Source organism: Carcharhinus amblyrhynchos, chromosome 12 (genome assembly GCF_965287045.1).
Source record: "Carcharhinus amblyrhynchos chromosome 12, sCarAmb.v2.hapA, whole genome shotgun sequence".
Taxonomy (NCBI): Eukaryota; Metazoa; Chordata; class Chondrichthyes; order Carcharhiniformes; family Carcharhinidae; genus Carcharhinus; species Carcharhinus amblyrhynchos.
In genome coordinates, this window is record NC_137335.1 from 16,565,039 (window position 1) to 16,583,870 (window position 18,832).

The window sequence follows — 18,832 nt, forward strand, 5'->3', positions numbered from 1 at the left end:
ACCTTAACTAATCTCACCTGGTCAGCATATCCTTCTGATCCTTTCTCTCTCATATATTTATCTAGCTTGAGAGGGGAGAGGGCGGGAATGTGGAACTGAGCCACAACAGATCAGCCATGATCTTATTGAATGGCGGGGCAGGCTCGAAGGGCTAGATGGCCTACTCCTGCTCCTATTTCTTATGTTCTTATATTCTCTTTAAAAACATCTGTGTCATGAAAGCAAACAATAGACATGATGAATAACTTTGAGAAAATCAAGTTTAATTGAAAAAATAACTCCAGGGACTGCTAAGGAAAAGGAAGTGCATGAAAAATGGCTGAAAATGGCAAAACAAAAAAAAAGCATGTAAATGAGAGAGCTGGCCAACAGCACCTGTAGATGGAAAAGAATGAAGCTGTATTTAAACAGTAACTTCATGTTCTTGGGATGTCCCAAAGCACTTTACAACTAATGAAGCATCCTGAAGCACAGACACTGCTGTAGGACAGGGAAAGATTGGTTAATGCTTTGGGTTCTGGCGTGGCCACCACACCAGATGGTCACATCCCTTCTTTAGACATACCTGCTGTGTGTCTATGGCATTTTGCAGCTTTCACTTCAGTGAGCTACCTATTCTGAACATGAGCAGAGAAATCAGAATTTAGTTGAAATTGAACATACAGCATTGGAAATAACACTTGGAAACATGTTCAAAACACTAAATCACTGAAGGGCATTCTATTAAATGTGTTTAAAAATACAATTTCAAACTTTGGAAAATGGTGTCGCTTCAGGTTTACTTTTTCTTTCTTGAGCCCTTAGATGATTTAGTCATAGAGCTCATGAGCTTTCTCTCTTGTTCTGCCTGGAGAGCTGCTTCCATTGCTGCAATTTCTTGCTGCTTCAATTCTTCCTCGATAAGTTTAGTTCTGTACGCCTCTCTAAGTAGGTAGATTTTGTCCCGAGCGTCATCTAAGGCCACCTACAGTGATTAAAAACAAGGGATTGTTTTATTCATTTGTGGGACATGAATGTCGCTGGCTGGGCAGCATTTATTGCCCATCCCTAGTTGCCTGATGGCAATTAGTCAGCCATATCATTGTGGCTCTGGAGTCATATATAGGCCAGACCAGATAAGGGCAGCAGATTTCCTTCTCTAAAGGAATTAGTGAATCAAATATTTTTTCCAACAATCAACAATGGTTTCATGGTCATCAGTAGATTCTTAATTCCAGATTTTTTTTTATTGAATTCAAATTCCACCATGGCGGGATTTGAACCTGGGTCCCCAGAACATTAGTTGAGTTTCTGGAATAATAATTTGGTGATAATACCACGAGGCCATTACCTCCCCTATCAGGGATTGTGGCATACTCATGCACATACATACAACACCAAATTGGGATGTCGTTAACACAGAGAAAGACTGTGAGAAAATATAAGAAGATATTAATAAACTTGAAAGTTGAGTGTTTAACTGATAAACCAATTTCATTATTGTTAAGTGTGAGGTGGTAAGTTTTGGTCAAAACAATACAAAATTTTTCATGAAACATGCAGTTAAGTGTCAGATTGGGATAGAGGTGCAGAGGGATCACGAGGTTCAGGTACATTAATCATTAGAAGAACAACATGAATTATCAGGAATGGTAGCACAATGTGATGTTGCTGGACTAGAAGTCAAGAAACCTGGACTAATACTTGGAAGCCAGAATTCAAATCCTACAATTGCATTTGGAGAATTTAAATTGAGCTAATTAAATCAATCAAGAATGAAAAGCAAGTATCAGAATGGCAATCGTGAAATGACCAGATTGTTGCAAAAACCCGCATGATTCATTACTATTCTTTAAAGGAAGAAAATCTGCCATCCACACCAGGTCTGCGCTATTGCGATTCCATTTGAACAGCCAATGCGGTTGATTTGAATGGAATGATCTAGCAAGACATTCAGTTGTACCAATGTTGACAAGAATAAAATTCAACAGACCACCTTACTCAACAAAAACAGAAAAATACTGGAGAATCTCGGCAAGTCTGAGAGCATCTGCTGGAGAGAGAATAGAGCCAACATTTCAAGTTAGGGTGACTCTTCGTCAGAGCTGAGAGAAAAGAAAATCAGATAAGATTTATACTGTGAGGATGGGGGCTACGGGCTGTCTACACCCCCATTCCCCACCAGGCTGCCCTCAAAGTTCTTTGCTTCTTCCTTGAACAGAGCTCTGAATAATCCCCATCCATCACCACTCCTTCGTCTGAATAAATTTGTTCTCTCATTTAACAATTTCTCCTTTAACTCATCTCACTTCCTGTAAATAAAAGATGTGGCTATGGGTAACCTCTTGGTCCCAGTTATGCCTGTCTCTTTATGGGGTGTGTGGAATATTCCCTGGTCCAGTCCTACTCTGGTCTCCTCCCACAATTTTCATCAGTGCATCGATGACAATTTCAGTGCAGCTTCATGCTCTTGTCTGGACCTGAAAAAATCCATCAATTTCGCTTCCAATTTCCACCCCTCTGTCACCTTTATATGTTCCATCTCTGACACTTCTGTTGCCTTCCTTAACCTCTCTGTCCCCATTTCTGGTCATGATGTGGATGTGCCGGTGTTGGACTGGGGTAAACACAGTAAAAAGTCTGACAACACCAGGTTTTAGTCCAACCGATTTATTTGATAGTAAACGCACAAGCTTTTGAGGTTTCCCTCTTCGTCGGGAAACCTCGAAAGCTTGTGCGTTTACTATCAAATAAATCGGTTGGACTAAAACCTGGTGTTGTCAGACTTTTTACCCCATTTCTGGTGACAGACTGTCTATCAGTATCCATTACAAGCTCAGTGACTCCGACAATTACCTTGTTCCAGCTCTTCATACACCCCCCATCTTGTAGGGACTCCATCCCATTCTCTCAGTTCCTTCACTTCCGCAAACAGGACCCAGACCTTCCTGTCACTTGCCTCTTCAACACACCACCCTGCTCTCCCATCCACATGTCTATCCTTGGCCTTTTGCAATGTTCTAGTGAACCCCAATGCAAACTGGAAGAACAGCACCTCATCTTTCGATTGGGCACTTTACAACCTTCCGGACTTAACATTGAGCTCAACAACTTCAGAGCATGAGCTCTCTCCCTCCACCATTTACACCATTTCCATTTATTTTATTTCATTTCTTCTTTTATTTCATTCATCCATTTTTATCACTTTTTATTCTTACTTCTATTTTTCCATTCTCCAAATTCACTTTCCATCTCATACACGCACTTTCAGATCAACTGCCACATTCCTCAGGTAGTTCCTTGACAAACTGTACCTCTGCTCTGCCATTTACCCATTCTGATCACTTAATGGACACTTTTAGCACCTTTCTCAGCCTTCATCATCACCTATTTACATCTCATTTGCCCTATTACAGTACCCCCCCCCACCCTCACAATATAAATCTTACCTGATTTTCTTCGCTCCCAGCTCTGACGAAGGGTCATCCAGACTCAAAACGATGGCTCTTTTCTTGCTCCACAGAGGCTGTCAGACCTGCTGAGATTTTCCAGCATTTTTCTGTTTTGTTTCAGATTCCAGCACCTGCAGTATTTTGCCTTTATATTAAACCACTTTACTCACCAGAAATGATAAGTGGGCACCAAGGCCCTGTCAACCCTGAAGAGATCTCCTTACTAAAGCAATGGACTTGTGCCAAAACTGGGAATGCTGTCACACAGAGCAATCAAGCAATAGGTTGACATAGATATAGTCATGGAATCGGACAATATTCCAGATGCCTCCGTCACAATCCCTGGGTATGTGCTGTCCCGTTGGCAGGACAGAACCATCAGAATGGCAGCACGGTGGTCTGCAGTTGGGAGGGAATGGCCCTTGGCATTCTTAACATTGACTCTGGACTATGAGGTCTCATGGCATCAGGGCAAACAAGGGCAAGGAAACCTGCTTATTCCCACTTAATGCCTTCCCTGTGCTGCTGAATTGGTATTCCTCATGTTCAACACCACTTGGAAGAAACACTGACAGCAGCAGGAATGTTCTCTGGCCAGCAAACTGCAATGTCCATTATCAAGAGTGGCCGATTGCTAAAGCTCAAAGCTGCCAGATTGGGCTTTTGGTATGTTGGTGAGTGAACCAACACAAGGAAGTATCTTTATTCTCACCAATTTATTGGTCTTAAATACATATAATATTGGCAGGGTTGACAACCTTATAGTCTTTGTAGAAACGAAGTCCTGCCTTTGCACTGAAGACACTCTTCATCATACTGGGTGCAACAAACACCATGCCACATGGGATAGATTCAGAACAGATTTAGCAGCTCAAAACTAGACTTTCTTGAGACAGTATTAGAACTGAATTCCACTGTTATCTGCAACCTCATGGCCTGGCATATGTCTCGCTCTAACACTACTGTCAAGATAAACAACCAAACCTGGTTCACTGAAGAGTGAATACTAGGAGCAGGACTGGCGTACCTGAAAATGAGGTGCCAATCTTGTGAAGCTACAACACAGAACTACCTGCATACCGAACAGCAGAACCTGCATGCAATAAACTGATAGTTCAAATGAAAGCTCCGTACGTATCCTGTCACATCCAGTCATATATGGAAGTAGACAGTTAAGCTGCTGACAGCAGAAGGAGGCTCTATGAACTTACCCATCCTCCACAATGGTAGAGACCAGCGTGCATGAGGCAAGGCATTCACAAACATCTTTGGCCAGAAGTGCCATGCAAATGTAGATGTTCCGTCTCGGCCTCCTCCTGAAGTTCCCACTATCACACATGCCAGTCTATAGCCAATATGATACCCCATGTGAAATCAAGAAACAAATGAATGCATTTGAGCTTTGATAAAGGGTTACGTGGACTCAAAACCTTATAGATGCTGCCAGACCTGCTGAGATTTTTCCAGCATTTTCTCTTTTGGTTTTAGATTCCAGCATCCGCAGTAATTTGCTTTTAGGAATGAATGCACTTGATATAGGAAAGGCTATGGGCTTGATAACATCTCAGCTGTGGTGCTGAAGACATATGCTCCAGAATTAAGCATTCTGAAAGCTAAGCTGTTTCAGTACAGCTACAATACTGACATCTACCTGACAAAGTGGAAAGCTATCCAAGCATGTAGTCCATTAAAGCCGGAACAAATACAATTGGCCATTTTTTCCCTTACAGCCTTTTTTAAAATTCATTCATAGGATGTGACATTGCTGACAAGGTTAGAATCTTTTGCCCACCCCTAACTGCTCTTAATTAAATAGGTCATTTCAGAGGGCCGCTCAGAGTCAACCACACAGCTGTGGGTCTGGAGTCACATACAGACCAGTCTGGAAAAGGATGGCAGATTTCCTTCTCTAAAGGACATTACTGAAGCTGATGGGTTTTACAACAATCCACATGGTCACCATGATTGACACTGGCTTTATAATTCCGAATTATAATTGATTAACTGAATATAAATTCCCCAGGTGCCCCAGTGGAATTTGAACTCATGTCATCCAGATCATTAGTCCAAGGCCCTGGATTCCCAGTTCAGTAATACGACCATAATAATACTGTTCTCAATCAGCAAAGTGATAAGTGCTGTCACAACAGTACTATCAAGCAGCACTTACTCACCAACAACTTCCTAAACAATATCTAATGTGGGCTCCCTAAGATTACTTGGCTGTAGACTTTATTACAAGCTTTAGTCGAAACATGGATAAATAAGTTGAATTCCAGCTGTGAGATGAGAATGTTGGGGAGACAACATTTGACCCAAATGTGGCATTGAGTTTGCCCAACAAAATTGAAGTGAATAGGAACCAGGGATCATATGACACCAAGGTGCCCATCTTTAGTAGTGAACAGGGAGGTCCAGACACACCTCACAATGGCGGACAAGCTGGCTGTCATCTCTGGGGCACCCTCTCACGGTGTTGCTCCGGTTCTCTTCCAGTCACCGTGCCATCCTCAGAGTTCATAATGGCTGAGGAGTGCCCAGCTATGTTGCTAAGTACACACTCCCAAGCTGAGGCCCCACCAGCTAGACCGCCAAGGTCATCTACGCCAACTAGACACCACAGTCTCTAATACCGTTGGGGGGGGGGGGGGGGGTGTCACCTACACATAGGACCCACAAATGTAAGCTCAGGACACAGTTTTCACTGGAGGCTTATTTTTTTCACATCACAAGGGTTTACAACTGTTCCAATTAGATGTTTTGCTTTGTTTCACATTAATGTAAAAACAATAAATTGCTACTTTTTCCACAAGGCATGACTGTCCTGTGTATTTTATTGGTGTTTGCCTCATCAATGGCCGGTGAGAGACATTAGGGGCATCAAACTTTATTACTAAGGCTGTGACGCCACATTGGCCTCCAGGCATTGTTACTTTTAAGATGTTTGGAATGGAAGTGGTGCCCGTGGACTCAAATAGAAGGCAAGCCTTGCCAGCCTAGCTGAAAAAAAAGCTGAATCAAGGGCTCCTTGGTGTCCCCGCTTCCTTGAAGGTTCCTAGTTTTAGACATTTCATCCTCGCCATCTGCCTGGCTGATCTCTGCACCAGAGCCTTCATCAGATTCCTCCTCCAAGGCTGGTGCACCAGTGTTGTACGCACTGTGAAGGTGATTTTGAGCCTGCATTTATCGCCAGCATAAATGGTGACACAGACCCAAAATCTCACAAGATTCGGGAAACGAGATTCTTGCCAATGATTTTTCCGCTTCCTCGCTGGTGATGTAATGAGGTTCTTGCCCTTTACCTTGGATACATTGAGGTCTTATTATTAAAGAGCTTTCCAGCCACATGATGCTCCGCTCCCCACTTCACTAAATATTTATACCTTGCTGGCGTGATATTGTGTCACCAAGATTTATAACAGTTATACAAGAATGAGAATTAGTCGAGGGGAACCCCCTGATGCCAACCAGGTAGTGTCAACCTGTGCTACAGGTGGGCCCTCTGGGGAGCCCCATGATGTGGGGGGTGGGGAGGGAGTGGAGGTTTCCCCTTATGTTTATTTTTGGGTGGAGAGAGTGGAAGACTGCAAGGGGTCGGGGAGGGGGGAAGAGTGCCCCTGATACTACCATGATGTTAGGGAAGGTGTTGCAGGAGAGAGTTCCCCCGATTCTTCTGCAGTGGTGAACATAAGAACATAAGGACATAGGAAATAGGAGCATGAGTAGGCTATCTAGCCCTGCGAGCCTGCCCCGCCATTCAACAAGATCATGGCTGATCCGAAGTGGATCAGTTCCACTTTCCCGCTTTCTCCCCATAACCCTTAATTCCCTTGTCTATCAGAAACTTATCTACCCATGACTTAAATATGTCCCAAGAGGATCCCTCACAAGAAGATCCCTAATAGCTCGCTCCCTCGTAGGTTCCGTCACATACTGTTCAAAGAAACTATCCCAACAGCATTCCAAGAACTCTTCCTCAAGCCCACCGCGTCCGACTTGGGTCAACCAATCAATCCGCAGATTAAAATCCCCCATAATTATCGCCGTTCCGTTTCTGCACGCATCAATCATTTGTTTGTTTATAGCCCGTCCCACCTCAAAGTTATTATTTGGGGGCCTATAGACCACACCGACCAGCGTCTTTCTCCCCTTACTATTCCTTATCTCCACCCACAACGATTCCACGTTTTGCTCTTTGGAGCCTATATCTTCTCTTACTGCTGCCCTGATATTATCCTTTATTAACAGAGCTACCCCACCTCCTTTTTCCTCCTGTCTATCCTTCCTAAATGCCTGATACCCCTGGATATTCAGTTCCCAGTCCCGGTCACCCTGCAACCACGTTTCCGTACTGGCCACTAGATCATACCCATTTGTGCTGATTTGCGCCATCAGCTCATTCACTTTGTTCCGAATGCTTCGTGCATTCAGGTAAAGTCTCTTTATACCAGCCTTTATCTGGACCTTATTTGTAGAAATGCTGCTAACCTCTCTCGTGCCCCCTACTCTTTTAATTAGCGGAACATCCTCAACATTAACCTGCACATGTACCCTCTCCTTTACTTTAGATTTTGTAATTTCCCCCACCCCTGCACCCTCCCCCCCACTAATTAGTTTAAAGTCCTATCTACAGCCCTAGTTATACGATTTGCCCGGACTGTGGTCCCAGCACGATTCAGACGAAGACCATCCCATCTGAACAGGTCCCATCTGCTCCAATACTGGTGCCAGTGCCCCATAAATTCGAACCCATTCATCCCACACCAATCTTTGAGCCATGCATTTGTCTCCTTAATCCTATTTACCCTGTGCCAATTTGCATGTGGTTCAGGTGGTAATCCAGAGATAGCTACCTTGTTGGTTCTGCTTTTTAATTTGGTTCCCAGATTATCATACTCCCTCTGCAGATCCTTAGTTCCTATTTTGCCTATGTCATTGGCACCTACATGAACCATGACAACCGGATTCTTACCCTCCCACTCCAGGTTCCTCTGCAGTCCAGATGAGACATCCTGGACCCGAGCACCAGGCAGGCAATGCACCCATTGATATTCTTTATCCTTGTCACAAAGGACAGGGTCTATGCCCCTAACTACACTATCCCCAATTACCATTACATTTCTCTTTACTTCTTCTGCTTTGACTCTCCCTGCACCACTGTACTGTGGGCAGTTTGCTTGTCCACCTTGCAGCCCTCGTTCTTGTCCACACTGGGAGCAAGAATCTCAAACCTGTTGTGCAGATTCAGGGGCTGAGCCTTTTGGGTCTCCCCCTCCTTCCTCCCCCCACCCCCCTCCTTCCTCCCAACCTTCCTCCCCCCACCCCCCTCCTTCCTCCCAACTTTCCTCCCTCCACCCCCTCCTTCCCCTCAGCTACCCCCTCTTGTTCCTGACCCTCAGAGTTTGTCAGGGGGTTTGACTTTTTCTTGTAACACATTATCCAGGTTACATTCCCCTTCCCTGATTTGTCTCAGTGTCTGAAGCTCTGAGTTCAGCTTGTCTACTTTGAGCTGGAGCTCTTCAAGCCACCAGCACTTACTGCAGACATGCTCACTGGGAATGACCTTGGGGTTCACCAGCTCCCACATCATGCAGAAACAGCACATCACATGTCCCTCCATCTCAATCACCTAGTGTATTCTAGACCCAGTAAAGAATTTAAACTTACCTTGTCCTTTTCTCCAAAGCCCTGTGAGCCAAAACCCTTACAGCTCACTCTGCTCCCTTCTCACTCCACTGCCCGCTGTCTACTGCAACCCTCCTTTTATATTTTGCACGGTAAAAATCCCTTCCCAGAAGACCCTGCGGCCCACTTCCTGTTTAACTTTTAAAGCTGGATTTCCATTAAAAAGCCCGCAAAAAACTTTACAAAGTCAATCGCTTACCTTTACTCTCTTTAACCTTCATTCCGCTTGCTCCAACGAACAATGAGCAAAAAACAATGAAGGTCTGCCCCAGTGCATGTAGGAACGCCCTTTAAAGAAGGCGCCTTAATCTCTGTGGTGCTGGCTTTGCCAGATTTATCAGGCCCTGCACCATCAGATTTTCTATGCGCCAAGTGCCAGAAAATCTGGCTGAAAGCTTGGCTGTGTTCCTGGAGAGATACACTCTGGTTTTTTCAGTTAAAGCCTGACACCCAGACAAATCATAGTAAAATTCTGCCCTGTGCGATACCAGAGGAAAGTTACTTCTAAGCATATCGTGATCAGATAACTTCCGTGGACCAAATGGGTTCCTGGGACGGTTGAGCAAATCACTTGCTGAGTGATGGCAATTATCTTTATCATCCCTGATATAAAAGGAAAATAGAATCACTGGGGAAAGATTTAAAAAGCTAACATAAGAACTATGACGAAAGTCTGAACAGCTTGGGTCTCTTTTCTGGAGAAAGTAGAAGGATGAAGGATAACCTATTTATTTATTTTATTCATGTCACAAACAAGCTTATATTAACACTGCAATGAAGTTACTGTGAAAACCCTCTAGTTGCCACACTCTGGCGCCTGTTCAAGTACACCGAGTCCTTTAAAGTTATGAAAAGGTTTGTTTAGGAAAAAGTAGAGAGGATGCTTCCACTTGTAGGAGGGTCCAAAGCTCGGATATTGTAGCTACTAATAAAACTAATAAGAGAAATGTCTTTACTCAAGGAGTGGTTAAAACATAGATTATTTGCTGCCACATAGAGTGGTCGAGACAAGTAACATACGTACATAAGTACACAAGGAAGAAAGAAATAGATGGATACACTGATGCAGTTAGATAAAATATGGTGGAAGGAGGCTTGTGTGGAGCTTATTTGTGTTGGGCACAATGGCTGTTTTTGTGCCATAGACTCTACGCAAAATGTTCCTTGAGTTGTATTACCTTCTAACTCTCTGGTTCAAAATGAAAATCAGAGGAATGATGGGCCCCATTTCTAAAATTGATCTGGACAGAGAAGAAACAAGGCAAATATTTGGGGCTTCAACTGCTACGCAGTGGAAGTCTGGTGTAAAAACAGCTTACACCAAAGTTATGATGTGGTAAGGGCGAAACCCTGAGGAAATCGTTGCCGCTGATAATATGTTTAAAGCAAAAACTTGAGATGGAATTTAACAAATTAACGTAACGCTATAATGTTTAAATAACAAAAATGGAGTTGGAGAATGGGGTTAAAGAAAGAGGAACAAATGAAAGAAAAAAAGAGACTGGGATTTTCCAGTCCCACCAGTTGTGGGAATCATTGTGAGCGGGATGGGAAACTGACTTTGGGTAGGAACATGCGGTCCTGTAATCCCACCCTGAGAAAGAACTTGCATTTGTTAATTTCTTCCTTTACCCCAGGGCATCCCAAAATGCTTTACAGTGAGTGAAACACTTTTGAAGTATAGTCCCTGTCGCAATGTTGGAAAAGTGGTGAGAAAGTAGAATATAAATAAAGGGCTAACTCAGAAAATATGGGTTAGTAAGGCTTGACAGGGGTTAGAGAGCATAGCATGACTTGAATAAAATGAAGGCATACAAAGAATGGAATGCCCAGGGAAAAAAATGCTACAAGCACATAAGTAATTTAGTTATGGGTGTAGTTATATTCTGGTAAAGATCTACTGCGTAAACAATGTAGGAAATCCATTGTATTGAGGAATGTGATTAGATCTGTACAGAATTGAATATACTTGATTGATTAGACCTGTGTAAAAGACGGTTGATGTGATTAGATCTGTACAGACTTGAATATACTCGCATGATCTGTATAAAAGGCGGCTTTAATAGGGCAACTTTGAACAGATCCTTCTGATCACTCTCAATGGCCATTGGAAGCGCAAAATAAAGTAATATTGTTTAGATTTGCGCAATAAAAATTTTCCTTCACAGTTGTAGCAGGTTTGTGTGTAGCATGGTCCACAAACCACAGTGAAGTTAATGACCAATATCTTGTTTTCTTAATTTTAGTCGAGGGATAAATATTTGCAAAGACAACAAGAAGAACTTACAATACTTTGCAGGATCTTGTGCAACCACCTGGGAGGGCAGATAGAGTCTCATCAGCAACATGGCCCTTTCAGTGGTATAGCATTCCCTCAGGGTTACAGTGGTTGTCAGCCTAAATCCTGTGCATAATCTAAGTCTGAAAGCGACTGAAATTTCTTTGGAACACATGCTGCAACAAGACATTAATTTTCCAGTTTATCAAAGGAGCTCTCAGCAAGGAATATTTCTGGGAACAAGGGACCTTACCTGCAATTCCTCATACATTTTCAACTGCTGTGCTTTCAGCTGACAACGAGCATGCCTTTCTTCCTCTCGCTTTTGGAAAACTGTCTCTCGTATTTGTCGGAACCTGTGAATTTCTTCCGCTTTGCTCTTCCCCTGTTCTTCAATAACAGCTTCATCCACAAGAATTGGTATCGGTCGAGTAGTCCTGTTGAGAATAAAACCAGCTCAAACTAGCAGCTCCCTGAGCATTAACGACTTGAATGGGGATGAGAAAAATATCAGCCGTGACTGAATAGTGGAGCAGACTCGATGGGCTAAGTGGCCTAATTCTGCTCCTATGTCTTATGGTCTAATTCTTATTTATCGTGGAATCGCAGAGTTTATGGGCTGAGAAATTCCCAGGTTGGACACAATGGAAAGAAATTTGTTTGTGTAGTTTCACTTCTAGCAGTCTTTTGCACACTATGGGAGGATTTTCCCATCCCGCCCGCCATGGGAACCATAGCGGGTGGACAACCGACAATACAAAGGTCCATTGACCTTGGGCAGGATTTTTTTGTTTTGGGTAAGCACGGCTGTAAAATCCTGCCCTGGGGTGGATTGGTGATGGGTACAGACAATGCCACCAGCTGCCACTTGCACAGGTTTCTTCACCCACATGGGGTACACAGATAGCAGCCAGTGATGCTGTCCATCTCTGGGGAATGGAGGTAAATCAACACTGGCATTCAATCAAATTTTCCAAAAGATGATTTAGAACTGAAACATTAACTTTGTTTCTCTGCACAGACACTGCCAGAGCCACCAAATTTTTTGTTATTTAATATAGATACGAATTTGCATAAAAATAGATGAGGACAGGTGACCAATCGTTTTTTTCAAAGAAGTAGGTTTTAAGGCGTGTCTTACAGGAAAAGAGGCTGAGAAGTTTCGGAAGAGAATTTCAAAGTTTATGGTCTTGATAGCTCAAGGCACTTCTTCCAAAGTACACATAAAAATCTGAGATACATTGGGGTCACGTGATGTGAACTTGGGATTGGCTGCATTTTCGTGAGCTCTGGCACTACTCACCTTTTAATCCTTTCTTTTATTGCACAACCTGTATATAATATATATCTTGTGAAACGTTGGTGAAAATTCCTGGTTAACTTTTTTGACTGTAGGTGAAAGCAATCCTTGTTTGTGTGATGTGGTTGGAGCTGACTTGAGCGACAGAAGCCTAAGTCAGGGCAATAGGAAGGTCATTAAGGGACATGTTAGTATTTTCTTGGAGGTTCATGAGCGGCAGAATGAAGGCAGACACACAGTGAGGAGCCAGACCTGACTGCTCTAAGGAATTACCAGGGCCCCATAAAAGAGCGAACAGTGTCATTGGTGCCGATTGTGGGAACTAAGTGCTTGGGAAGTACAAAGGGGTCAACATCCTCCTGGCATTGTGGTGACTTAAGCGAAGGAGCATGACTGCCAAGAAAGATTGTCAGGGATCACCTGCTCACAGGGTGGCTGCACGACTCTCAGATTTGGGTCCAATGGTGGTGAGGAGCAACACCCTCCACAGGAAGGGCAGACCCCAGGCATCAGGGGGGCAAGGGAGAGAGGTGACAAGAAGGCAAGACATAAAGGCCAAATGCTCAGTGTAGGATCTACTGGCTAAGATGCAGCTATCTGGCGAACAGTGGTACAGGAGGCAGTGACTCTCCAAGTGGATAGTCATGGATATTTGTGTCCTTGACAGAACCGTCACACCTCACAGCACTGGTAATTAAACTCTGTCAGTAGCTGTCAAAATAACTGTGGTTTTGATAACTCTGGCTCCTTTCATAAACAATGGCATGCCACAGGGCATTGATGCCCTATTTTTCAGAGACACACAGTATATTCAATTCCAGACAGGTGGGGCCTTGCAGGCACTGGGGGTAGTGGGTTTCACCACCATCTCTGGATTCATAGAGTCATACAGTCATAGAGGCTTACAGCATGGAAACAGGTCCTTCGGCCCAACTTGTCCATGCTGCCCTTTCTTTTTTAAAACCCCTAAGCTAATACCAATTACCCGCATTTGGCCCATATCCCTCTATACCCAGCGTACACATGTAACCATCTAAATGCTTTTTAAAAGACAAAATTGTACCCGCCTCTACTTCTACATCTGGTAGCTTGTTTCAGACACACTGCCATCTGTGTGAAAAAATTGCCCTTCTGGACACTTTTGTGTCTCTCCCCTCTCACCTTAAACTATGCCCTCTCATAAGACTCTTCTACCTTTGGGAAAAGATATTGATTATCTAGCTGATCTGTGCCCCTCATTATTTTATAGACATCTACAAAATCACCCCTCAGCCTCCTACATTCCAGAGAAAAAAGTCCCAGTCTATTCAGTCTCTCCTTATAACTCAAATCATCAATTCCCAGTAGCATCCTAGTAAATCTTTTCTGCACTTTTTCTAATTTAATAATATCCTTTCTACAATAGGGTGACCAGAATTGCATACAGTATTCCAAGTGTGGCCTTATCAATGGCTTGTACAACTTCAGCAAGACATTCCACCTCCTGTATTCAATGTTCTGACCGATGAAACCAAGCATGCCGAATGCCTTCTTCACCACTCTGTCCACTTGTGACTCTACTTTCAAGGAGCTATGAACATGTACCCCTAGATCTCTTTGTTCTGTATCTCTCCCCAGCGCTCCACCATTAATTGAGTAAGTCCTGCCCTGGTTCAATCCTCAAAAATGCATCATCTCACATTTGTCTAAATTAAAATCCATCTGCCATTCGTCAGCCCACTGGCCCAATTGATCAAGATCCCATTGCAATTGGAGATAACTTTCTTTACTGTCTACTATGCCACCAATCTTAGTGTCATCTGTAAACTTACTAAACATGCCTCCTATATTCTCATCCAAATCATTAATATAAATGACAAATAACAGTGGACCCAGTGATCACTGAGACACACCACTGGTCACAGGCCTCCAATTTGAAAAACCACCCTCTACAACCGCCCTCAGGTTTCTGTCGAGAAGCCAATTTTGTATCCATTTAGATACCTCACCCTGGATCCTGTGAGATTTAACATTATGCAACAACCCACCATGTGGTACTTTGTCAAAGGCCTTGCTAAAATCCATGTAGACAACATCAACTGCACTGCCCTCATCTACCTTCTTGGTTACCCCTTCAAAAGACTCAATCAAATTTTGAGACATGATTTTCCACTCACAGAGCCATGCTGACTGTCCCTAATCAGTAATTGTGTCTCTAAATGCCTGTAGTTCCTGTCTCTCAAAATACCTTCCAACAGTTTACCCACCACTGGCCTGTAGTTCCCAGGCTTTTCTCTGCAGCCCTTTTTAAACAAAGGCACAACATTTGCCACTGTCCAATTTTCAGGCACCTCATCCGTGATTATCGATGATTCAAATATCTAGAGGATGCGCAATTTCCTCCTTAGCCTCCCACAATGTTCTGGGATACACTTCATCAGGTCCCGGGGATTTATCTATCTCGATGTGCTTTAAGACCTCCAGCACCCCCTTCTCTTAATATGTACACTCCTCAAGACATTACTATTTATTTCCCCAAGTTCCCTAACATCCGTGCTGTTCTGAACAGTAAATACTGATGAGAAATATTCATTTAGAATCTCACCTATCTTTTGTGGATCCGCACATAGATGACCTTGTTGATCCTGAAGAGCCCCTACTCTCTCCCTTGTTACTCTTTTGCCCTTTATGTATTTGTTAGAAGCTCTCTGGATTCTCCTTTGCTTTATCTGCCAAAACAATCTTGTGTCCCCTTTTTGCCCTCCTGATTTCTCTTATAACTCTACTCCTACATCCCCTATATTCTTCAAGGGATTCACTTGATCCCGGTTACCCATGCATGTCATGTGCCTCTTTTCTCTTCTGACCAGGTCCTCAATATTCTGAGTCATCCAGGGTTCCCTACTTCTGCCAGCCTTGTCCTTCACTCTAAGAGGAATGTGTTTATCCTGAACCCTTAAGATTCAGAGCATCTCAGCTGCACCAAAGGCAACCAGTAACTGGCCATTTGGATCCATCAGCAGGAAGAACTTCCACTCTCTCTGCGTTCCATTCCTCTATGACCACAATAAGAGCTTCCTTCTTGTATGCACTTGCTTTCCTAGCAGTTGCCATGACTCATAACAACACAAAGACTCCTTCATCCTCCCACAGTAGATTGACTCTGGGATAGGTGGATGGGTGGGAATGGTGCTTGGCAACTCTGTCCATTTTTATACCTGCTAAAAATAAAATTGGGATTCAGAAGAAATAAATAATGTAATATCTTGTGTCAAAAGAAATTTGGTTTCAGCAGGAGGCAAGTGATGAAGAAGAACAAAAAAGGATTAATCTTACCAAGGACATGACTGCTATATCAGGAATAAAACGTGTCACTGAAGACAGTCTGAGAACTAGTGAGTGCTTCAAAATATTGGCTATCCATTATTACAAGAAGAAAGAAATTACACTTTCATTGCATCTTTTGCCCCTCAGAAGGGATTTGGTAACTTTAGGTTGCTCCCATTGTAGAAAATAAAAAGGTGCACCCTTGCCATTTTTCAGCCTCAGGTCTCATGTCCCATCCCTCAGTCAGATTAGCTGAGTATGTCTCAAATACTGGTCACTGGATTAATGGGCCCCTGGGAGCATGATGTGCCATCCCAGTCATCTGAATGACCACACCCCCCCCAATTTGGGATGTGAGTCGGTATCCTCAGCTCTAGATTGAGGGCTTTTGCATGGGCGAAGCAAACTTCTGGAATTTTCAGTGCCTGATATTTACTAGTACTAGGGCAGGGAAACTTAATTCAGTTGCATTGGCAAAATGAGGCTGAAAATTCAGTCACCTGTTTTGAGCTACCGGCCAAGTTCAATTTCACTATTCTCCTCCAGCCGTGTAATTAATTATATTCAATAAGGCACAGCTACAAAATATTGGATACTGTAGCTGAAACCCAGTTACCTTGAAATGACTGGCTACACATTTGCATCTAAATACCTTACATAATGGGTCCATTTCTTATCTTCAGTTAAAGGATCTTGTGGCATTTTGGCAACATCTGAGGATTGATTTTCTTCATCATCCTGAGAAACGTCTACACACAGAGAACAAACAGGAATAAGTTAACAATTCACCAACTTTCAAAGTCAGCCTCTTCTGAGTTGACACTAAAAAACTGTGCACACTGTCTGAATTTCTCATATGCTTAAATGTTCAGCAACTGTGATCAGAAAAGACAGGTTAATGTTTTGAGTTTGCTACGCTTCACCAAAAATATTTAAATAGGTTAATTCTCTCTTCAAACAAGTATGCTGAACATTTGGAAAGTAACATGCCCCAATAGTGTTTCCAATCTGAAGTCAACAAGGTTATTAATCGTAAAAACTCCTGTTTTTTGTTACAGCTCAATGAACCGCAATTAACAAAATCATGTGCTCATCACAAAGAATGCCGTGTAGACTCACCCTGCAGGCAGAGCTAACAAATACCATTACAATGTGAGAAAATAGAATTCATGTAAAAGTTTGCCAGTTTAATGTTAAAAATAGAAGTCTAAATAAAAAGTTCCCTGAATGGTACAGCATTCGTATAAGCAGCAAATGACTGCTTACTGTGGGAAACACAGTCACCAAAAGTTAATACAGAGACAAATAGAAATGATATTAGTGGGTAAATATTTTGCAAAATGTCAATGAATGTTCTGTGGGATTAATCACAGCAAGGTGGATGAAAATATAATTTACAATGGCAGGAATGTTGTGCTATGTAACACAATGTTATCTTTCTGCTGTGTTCAACCTGGCTATTTCTTTTATTGCTGTGATAAACAAGATCATGGGGCCAATTAGAGGTTCCAATTGCTACTGGAAGTTTGTACACTGATGGAATTACATATTCCTGGCTCCAGGTCAGAAGAAATCAAGGTGTCTTGCATTGCTTTTCCATTTTGTACTTCTGATACTTTGTCATTTTAAGTATCAAGTACTCAAAATGACGTACATAATTTAATAAATGATTTACCCCCCAACTCTTGCAGTATCTGTCTTTCAAAACGGTCAATTGCCCAAAAGACCACTGTCTTTATGTCAATCAATGGCTGTAAAGACATTGGCCTTTTGAATAACACAGGTCTCGACCTGTGCCAAGATCCAGTCATGACACCCTAAGATGCCAGCTTCATGCAGGCACACAGTATGTACTGGGCAACTGGACTGGAACTTGCAGGATTTTGGAAAGGCAATATCATCCCAATAATCTTGGTTCACCTATTGATGTCTGCAAAAAAAGACAGACACAAGAATTGTCCACATCCCACTACAAATCCAGGTTCAGACTCGCAGAGATTCCATGCTCTTGCCTGACTGAAATCTTCTCTTCCCTTAATCTCTCAGCAATGCCAGAGTTCAATTAGTTATAATGAGTGGAAAAGTGTTTCAGCGGAAAGTTCTGTTTTTCTGGTTTCTCATAATGTCAACATGATACTGGGCATATTTTCTTATTTTGTTTTGTGAAGTCATTGAACCCTGAGATGTGCTTTTGAATGGACTTTTCCCTACTCAGCTCTGTTTTTTACAATCTGTTTCAGTGAAGAACTTCTTGCCCATTCACCTGGAACTGAGTAGCATCTAGTTTTTGGATGCTACAAAAGGTAATTTCAAATGCAAATGGAAGGTTGGCATTTCTATATTGGGGATGGAATAGAAAAGAGTGGATTTATATTACAGTTGTCTGAAGCATTAGATGACATTGCCTTCCCAAAATCCTGCCAGTTCCACTCCAGTTACCCCGTGCGTACTGTGTGCCTGCATGAAGTTGGCATCCTAGAGTGTCATGACTGGATCTTGGCACAGGTCAAGACCTGTGTTATTCAAAAGGCCAATTTCCTTACAGCCATTGATTGCTACTGAGACAATGTTTTTTTGGGAAATTGATAGTTTTGAAAGAATGTTATTATAAGAGTTGAGGGATGAGTCATTTATTAAATTATGTATACTATTTTAAGTACTTGATACTTAAAATGACCAAGTATCAGAAGTACAAAAGGGAAAAGCAATGAGTACTACACTCAATTCTGCATTGTACTATAGGGAGGGATATATTGGCCTTGGTGGGGGTATGTTGCAGGGTCACCAAAATGATATCTGGCTTGAAGAGTTAAATTATGAGGACAGGTTATA

General features: G+C 42.7%; 1 protein-coding gene across 1 annotated transcript in view; it reads right to left on the bottom strand.

The window, feature by feature from the left end:
- Window positions 1–242: 242 nt before the first annotated feature.
- The window catches only part of adgb (androglobin), a 267,020-nt gene continuing 248,430 nt past the window's right edge, over window positions 243–18,832 (bottom strand). The window contains exons 34-36 of the mRNA XM_080200127.1: window positions 16,653–16,749; window positions 11,648–11,831; window positions 243–964 (exon numbers count right to left, since the gene is read on the bottom strand). Of these exons, the coding sequence (XP_080056253.1) occupies window positions 779–964; window positions 11,648–11,831; window positions 16,653–16,749 (467 nt within the window). The 3' untranslated portion in view covers window positions 243–778. The remainder of the gene's footprint in view (window positions 965–11,647; window positions 11,832–16,652; window positions 16,750–18,832) is intronic.